General features: G+C 57.9%; 1 protein-coding gene across 5 annotated transcripts in view; it reads left to right on the top strand.

The window, feature by feature from the left end:
- The first annotated feature begins 650 nt into the window (after window positions 1-650).
- IGSF9B (immunoglobulin superfamily member 9B) overlaps window positions 651-7,546 on the top strand; it is a 53,516-nt gene continuing 46,620 nt past the window's right edge. For all 5 annotated transcript variants that reach the window (XM_032426130.1, XM_032426128.1, XM_032426127.1 and 2 more), the window contains exon 1: window positions 651-988. In XM_032426130.1, the coding sequence (XP_032282021.1) occupies window positions 925-988 (64 nt within the window). In that variant the 5' untranslated portion in view covers window positions 651-924. The remainder of the gene's footprint in view (window positions 989-7,546) is intronic.

Here is a 7,546-nt window from a genome sequence, read left to right as displayed (position 1 = left end):
TCTCTGACACTCCCTCAGCTGAGCCAATGATTCATTCTAAATTGGAGTGACTTTTGGAGGTCATTTTAGTCATCCCCCTGCCTTCAGGCCGGATGGAGTTTGACTTAACAACATCACGTTTGGGTGGAAGGGGGTGCACTGCAGAGGGAAGAATGTCCGTGTGTGGAAAGGAGTGGGGGAGGGTATCGTGTGACCTCTTTGAAAAGATCTCCAGCGAAGGACGTTCCTTAGCTTTCCCAGGCTGCCCGTTCCTGGGTTTCCCCATCATTGAATCAGCATCGTTCTCCAGGGAACAGCTTTTTGCTGGTTGAAAACCGGATGTTGGGTTTCCTGGGTGGGCGGGGGCGACGTCCCCTCGGACCTGTCTGGGGTAATTGAGATTCCCGGGGTCCCGTTAGCAAGCCCGAGAAGCTACCATTTCCTTCACCAGAAACTTGCCATGCAGTGTGAGCAGAGAACAGAACAGAGCAGAGACGCTACAACGCCTTCTCCCTGGCAATGCGCATGATTCTGCGGCTCTGTGCTCGCCACACTTCAACGCACCTTGAAATGGGCTCGCCTCCTTCGCACCGCGACGGACAGACATTCGAGCCAATCGGCCCCCAGGTTTGCGAGCAGTGTCCAATGGGCGGGCTGCGGGGGCGGTCCCGGAGGCCCGGCCCGGCTAGGCTTCACCGTGGAGCTGGCTGCGCTCTGCCTGGGCTAGTAGTGCAGGTGCCGCTGCGCCGGGGGCCGGGGAGGCTGCGCGCCGAGCAGAGCGGAGCCGGGGAGGGATGGAGAGCGGGCCGCCAGGGCTGCAGGAGCACCGGCGCGGGGCGTAGGCGGGCGCGAGCGGGCGTGAGCAGGCGCTCGGGCGCGAGAAGTGTTCGGGCGCAGGAGCACTTTGCGATAGGATGAGGCTCTTGGCTGGCGCGCGGTAGTACTATGATTTGGTATGTGGCCACTTTGATAGCAAGTGTGATCAGCACCCGAGGTCTTGCGGCTCAAGGTGAGTTGAAGTGCAGCGCCCCTCCTCTGGCCCTCCCTGGCGCTTTCAGCCCCTTCTTCTCCGCTTCGGGCTCCCCGGCCCGGCCGAGCGCTGCGCCTTTCCGCGGGCGAGGCTCGGGTTCCAGCGAGGCGTGCTCTGGGGCACTGCCGGGAAGGGCTGGGGGCCGCGGGCCGGAGGGGCCGGGCGGGAAGGGGCCCGAGTCCATGGGCTGCTGGGCACTCGGGAAAAGATCTTGGGCTCCGGGTCGACTTCGCCCATCTTCGGCTCCGGGGCTTCATACCAGCGTGCGGAGACAGGTGCTCTTTGCCGGAGCAGCCGCCTCTTCTAGCGTTGGGGAGTCGGCGGCTTTCCTAACTCTGGCTGCCGGGGAGTTTGCGGGTCTTTGGGCAGGCTGCAGCACGCTCTAGCCCCGCGCAGCGCCACCGCTCCGCAGACGAGCCCTTGCAGGGAGGCGCGACCCAGAGCCTTGGGACTCTTGGCATCCACGGCTCGCTAAAGGGACAGGTTTTTCAGCGCCGCGGGCGTCCCCCGCTCCAGCTCACACCCCTTCTGATTACACATCCTGGCAGCTGGGGGTCGGATCCCCCTCGCGGGGCAGGGGGCGCACGGAGCCCGGAGAGAGGAGAAGAGCTGGTTAAGCGCTTGAGTCCCTCCGCCCCCTCTGAGGAGTGTCCGCTTTTGCCTAGCCCTGCCAGGTGCCCGCGCCTGTCTTAGCTGCACCTGGGCCTCGACCAGACAAAAGTTCCCTGGGAGCCGGCCGCAGCCTGGCCGACCCCACGCCGCCCTCCGCTGCTGTGAGGCAGAACTGGCTGGGGGTGAGAGCGGCGGGGTGGGGGTCCCCTCTGCGGCATCTCTTCGCGGAGGGAGGTTTTTCTTTTTCTGATTTTCCCTGTCTGAGCTGGGGGTAAGACAAGGGGGAAGCCAGCGAGTTGGGTGATGCGTGCGTGAGCGCGCGCGCTTTTGCTTTGGAGACGGGCAAAGCGACCTACAAGCCTCTGGGTGGCACCCCAGGCTCTCGGCCCTTGTATGGAAGTAGGAGCGGAGCCTGGAGGGTGCTAGGACTCTGAGCTCACTGTTTTCAGCACGCAGACACGACCCAGCTGCGGGCAAGTTCACAAAGCCGGGAGGAGAGGCGAGCAGGGAGAGAACCGGTCGGTGGGTGGAAGTCAGCAGGGAGGACCCGGCGAAAAGAGAACCCGCTCCCAGCCGCGCTAGGGCAGAGGGGGTCGCAGGAGGCGCCTTTTACAGCCAGGGTCCTCTACTGTCTGGGGCTGTGTAGGGGGAGAGGGGAGTGATTTGAGAAAGTTTCTAGAATGGAATGTCTTCCAAGCTATTTGAGGAAGGGAGTGAGTCTGAAAACGGAACCAGAGGAGGGCGAAGGAAGGGTGATTTTGTTAAATGGTATGTTGACTTGGGTGGTTTAAAAAATCCATTTGTCAGGTGGGAAAACTGAGGCCGGGGAGACTGAGAAGCTCTCAGCTTCTGGGTGATGGGTGTGAGGTGGGTCGAGCTGTGTGTGAGAATTTGTCCTTAACCTCAGCCTCTTCCTTTCCCCTATATTCTTGTAGTCTTCCAATGCCCTGGTCCTCCTCCCCTCCAGTTTTTGGTACGTTCCTGCTCTGGGACTGTCGCTGAAAGCACAAAAGGAGCTGCTGGGATCTTTGAATAAAAAAGAGACACTGAAAGGAGGCTCTGAAATAGCCTCCACCCTGAGAAGTCAGGGTGAGGGAAATGGACTTTGTGCAAGTTTAGACACAGAATAAAGGCAAATGGGTTTATATTGCAGCAACACACAGAATGGTCAGACAGAAGGAAGGACTTCCCAACATTGAAGGTTGTTGGGCATGAAGGTTATACCCTCTTTCTGGGGGTGGAGAGGTCCTTCTATCTGGGATGGCTTGACATGCAACTTGAGCCTGCCACCCCTATTGGTCTTGCGGTCCTTTTAGCTTAAAAAGACTATTTGTATGTTAGTTAAGGACCTAGGTATAGAGTCCCATGATCTGGTTTCAAGTCCTGGCCCTGCCACTTGCTGTGACCTTGGACAAGTTGCTCAACCTTTTAAATGTCACTTGCCTCAATGGAACATAGGACTAACAGAATGAGCTTGTAGGGTTTTTTGGTGAACTTTAGTGCTGTAAAGAAATGACTCCCTGATATATAGTAAGTGCTCAATAAATGTTCACATTATTATTATTATATTCAGTATCTCTGGGGTTCCAGGCCTCTTCTCAATTTCTTTACCTTCGACTGTTCAGGGCATTGGGAGCTGGAAGTGTCTTGAGGGAAGCTCAGAAGGCTGCCTCTGTCAGGAACCAGTACCCTTTCATAGGCTGACCTTGTCTGGGGAGAACCTCTTGTTCCTCTGAATCCCAGGGAGGTGTGCAGAGGGTGTGCAGACCTCAGGACTGCTTGGAAAGATCTGCAGAACTGGGAGTTCTGTCAGTGGCCAGAGGCTTGTGGGAAGGATGCAGGGAACCCAGGAGGCAAGCAGGTCATAGCATCACAGCCTCTGGAGGGAGGGTGAGGGGACCTGTGTGGCAGGTCTTTGCTCACATGGGAAATACAGGCCACTGTTCAAATGCTGGCTCTGTGTGAGAGCTCAGCTGTTCTCTGACTGGCAGAGGCGACTTCTGGGGAGATGCCTGCGAGGTAGGGACTGGGTTTGGCTGAAGCAGGGGTTGCTGTAGCAGAGGGGGAGAAGGGAATGGGCCCCTTAGGCAGTGTCGGGTTGGGACAGAGTTAGGGATGGGCTCCCCTTTTGACTCTGATCATGTGTGTCTGGATGGTGATTAAGGTCAGCAGAGAGGTTGGGGAAGGTACGGAGAAGATAGGTATCTGGAGTCTGGGAGATGGTGATTGGAGACTCAGCATCCCAGACTGAGCAAGCTTGGGGGAGGACCCCGGGCCATGCCTGGATGACTCTGGACCTGCCATAGAGGAGAAGTCCAGGCCTTTATTCCCAAGGCTGCCTCCTCCTGTCCACCACAGATTCTGTGGTTGGATTAGCCCTGACTACAGTGTCCCCAAACCAAGAGGGGTTTTGACTCAGATCCTGCTGGTAGAGTGCCCTCTACTCTCTGCCTGGCCTTGACTCTCCTTTCTTCCCTTTGCCGATGAAGATGGGAGGGAGGAGGTGTAGACCAGGAAGCTGCTAACAAGACCCCATGGGCAGTCCATCAGCAAAGAAGGACTCTGCTCAGCAAAAGGCCAAGTGGTATGTGTGTGCGTGTGCGCCTGTGTGTGTGTGTCCCCAGCACACACGCCAGAGGCAGGGGTGTGTCTGGCAGCATGCATCCTAGGAGAAGCTGAGGACAGGATGTGTCAGAAAGGGCATGACAGAGGGGCAGTGGGAAGAATCAGCTTTCAGCTCCTGGCTTGAGGCCCAACATGCACCAGACTTGGAGTAGGCAGGTCCCAGAGCCGGTGGTTTCATGTTTGTGGCTCTGAGACAGAAAGATAGGATCTGGTTACCCAAGGAGCGGAGGCTGCCCAGCTGGGGAGATACTGAAAGTCAGCATCTCTCTGCTCCTCCCTCTTTCCTGGCTCCTGGCACAGCTCTCCTGATGCCTGCATTTTCTCTCCCCTCTGCCTACCCCAGCCAGGGTGGCCTGGCCTGCTGCTCTGTCTTCTTCCCTGGCCCTGTCTTTTTCAGGCCTGCTGGCTGCTTGCTTCTCTCTCCCAGCCTTCCTGTGTGCTGAGGGTGGGTGGCGGGGGGGGGGGGGGGGGGGGGGGGGGGGGGGGGGTGGGGAGATAAAGGGGGCTAGGCCTGAGATTTAATGCACTTCTCTTCCTCTTGAAAGTCTCCTCCCTCCCCAGACACATCCTGTGACCTTCTCAGGCTGGGACCCAGGGTCTCAGGGGGGCAGTTTTCTTCTGTCTGCTGCCTAGGATGGGTTAAGCAGCTTGTGTGAAGAGTGGCTCTGAATTATGAAAAGAGCTGTAATTGGTGTGAGCTGTCTGCGGATGTATGCCACATCCCTGTAGAGGTGTGCATGTTTGTGTGTATACACGCCTGTGCTTATATGTGTGTGCATGCATGTGTGTGCACATACCCGTATGTGTGTGCTCGCGCACTTGTGTGTTTGCATGCACGTGTATAGAATGCAGCAGGACAGGGGGACAGTTAGGCTCCAGGCATGACGTGGGGAATGAGACGAAAAGCAGATACCTTACTTTCCTCATCCCCTGCTCTGCACCAGAGTCTAGGAAGCCCAGAAGTTTTCGAAGTTGGAGGCTCAGCCCCAGGGCTGGATTGAAAGATGCCGGAGGTCCCTGAGAGGAAGCCTAGATGGAGGAAGGGACAAAGCCAGGCAGAGCTCCAGGGGACACAGAAAATGGGCCTGTCTTGCTACAGTGGGCTCTGCTATCAGTTTCCTGTTAACGCAGTGCTCTCTAGAGTAGAGAAGGGGCTGGGTCCCGGGGAGATGGGAGAGGGAGCTGGAGCTGCAGAGGCAGCTGGTAGCCTGGCCCCCTCAGGGGCACTGCCCACGGGTGCCAGCTCGGTCTGCCCAAGGCAGCTGACCTATTTTTCTTAGGAATCTTCCTGCTTTTCTGTTCTCTCTTGCGTGAATAAGCAGGAGACTGGTGAGCAGAGACAGGGCCTCCGTAAGGGTTTTGGAGAACAATTCCACGTGAGCCAAAGCTTTGAGGGAGGTGCCAGCCAGCCTAACGGTCCTTCTGAGAAGAGAGGGGACCGGGACAGTCCCCTCAGCCTGTCATCATATCCCCAGTGCCCTCACTTCCCTCCTGGTCACGGTCACCCACCGAGAAGGTCTGTGGCAGATAGCTTGCACCCAGGCTCGCCTTCACAAATTATACGAGGTGAGCCACTGTCCTCATTTTCTGGCTTCAGAGTAGGGAATGCTGGTGCTTCACTGTGAGTAAGTATGGGGCTTCGATTTCCTACTTCCTCATCTTGTCTTACCCGAGGAGAGGAGGGTGGCCCGGTGCAGGCAGAGCCCACGGTGCCCTCACCTGGCTGGGCCTGCCTGCCTGCCGGCTCTGGAGGACCCGCGTGCACTTGGCCACGCGTGAGGGTGCAGGGTGCAGGCCTCCACCATGTGGTGGGGCTGTGGGGGTGGGGTGTGGCTTTGCCTTTCTGCTGAGGAGCCATTAAAGGAGCAGAGCGGAGCTTGAATTACTGACTGCTTCCTGTCAGTGGCTCGTGGGGAAAAGGCTCTTGGAAATACAATCTAGCTGAGAGCAAATTAAGGTTGCTAATAGCATCGCTGCCTCGGGGGCCGCTGAGGGGAGCCCAGCCAAGAGGGTTAGGAAGGAGAGGCACCCACAGGAGGAAGGAGGCCTGCAGTTCCTGCCCCTCCCCCCCAGTGCCTTGCTGTTTGGAAGATGGAAGCTTTCCTGGCTAGGGCCTGTCTGGGCTCACCTGACCTCTGACTTCCCACCCTGAGAGGTTTGATGGGGGATGGGGGCCGGAAGGGCTGTGAGGACACTGATGGGGAGACCATGGAAGGTGGGGACTTTTCTGTGAGCCTGCCTAGGCTGGGTGTGGGGGCCCTTGCTGAAGGCAGAATGATGGCCAGATGACCGATAGCCCACCTGCCTTCAGGAAAGAACAAGAACATGACCAGATGTTTTGGTCCTGTGTCCATCTCACACTTGTAGAGTGTTCTTTGCTCGGGGCAGTAGGGAGTCTGTCCTCTGCCTTCCTCAGGCCATCCCTCTGGGTGTGTACCACTGTGGGAGGCTCCCTGGGAGCCCGAGTCCCCGGCTTCCTGGAATCTCCTGGAGCCTCCTGGCTTGTTGGGGAGGAGTGATCGGGGGACTATTGGGGGCTGTGCCTTTTTTGGACTCAGCAGGGATTATTTTTAGGCTAGCAGATGGAGGTGGCGGTGGCTGTCGCTGGTATTATTAGACAACAGGCCTGTGGTTTGGGAGTCTGGTGCCCAGAGGAGGAGGGGGCGGGGGACAAGGAGGAGGAGGAGGAGGAAGAACAAGAACAGGAGGCTCCAGTAAGGACTTGTACTCATGAATGATGGAGGCTGGTGCTCACCCCGTGGTCTTTCCTTACCACAACCACTACCAGACCTACCCAGAGGCTGCAGAGTGATGCTGAACCCAGAGTCAGTCACAGACCACCAGCTGCATCCCGCTGCAGGCCCACCGTGTCTTCCTTCTCTGTGGAGGCCTGAGCAGAGCATGCAATGGGGAGGGACTGCTCTCTGACTCAGGGAGGAAAGGGCAGGGTGCTGAGTCTGGGGTGCCGAGCCGGTGGGGGCCTTCGTGCCTGGGCCTGTGGTCCGGCAGGATGCTGTCCGTGAGTGTGGGCAAAGACGAGATGTGGCAGCTGGAGCCTGACTGCCCCACCTGTCCCTGAGTCACTGCTGAGCCAGGTCGCCTCCCAGTTTGCTCATTTGTGAAAATGAGCTGGTAGTACTTCCGTCAGGTGGGCACTGTGAGCATTACAGGAAATTTGTGTTACATGCCCGCCCGGCCCAGAGCCTGCTATGTGGTAGGTACTCAGAGGAAGTTACGTTGCCTGACAGCCAAAGTGCCCCCTGCTCTGGCTCTTAGACCTTCTCAGGCATTTAGAGTGTC

Source organism: Phoca vitulina, unplaced genomic scaffold (genome assembly GCF_004348235.1).
Source record: "Phoca vitulina isolate PV1807 unplaced genomic scaffold, GSC_HSeal_1.0 scaffold34, whole genome shotgun sequence".
Lineage (NCBI taxonomy): Eukaryota > Metazoa > Chordata > Mammalia > Carnivora > Phocidae > Phoca > Phoca vitulina.
Note: the sequence above shows the minus strand (reverse complement) of the source record. Positions and strands in the feature narration are given on the sequence as shown.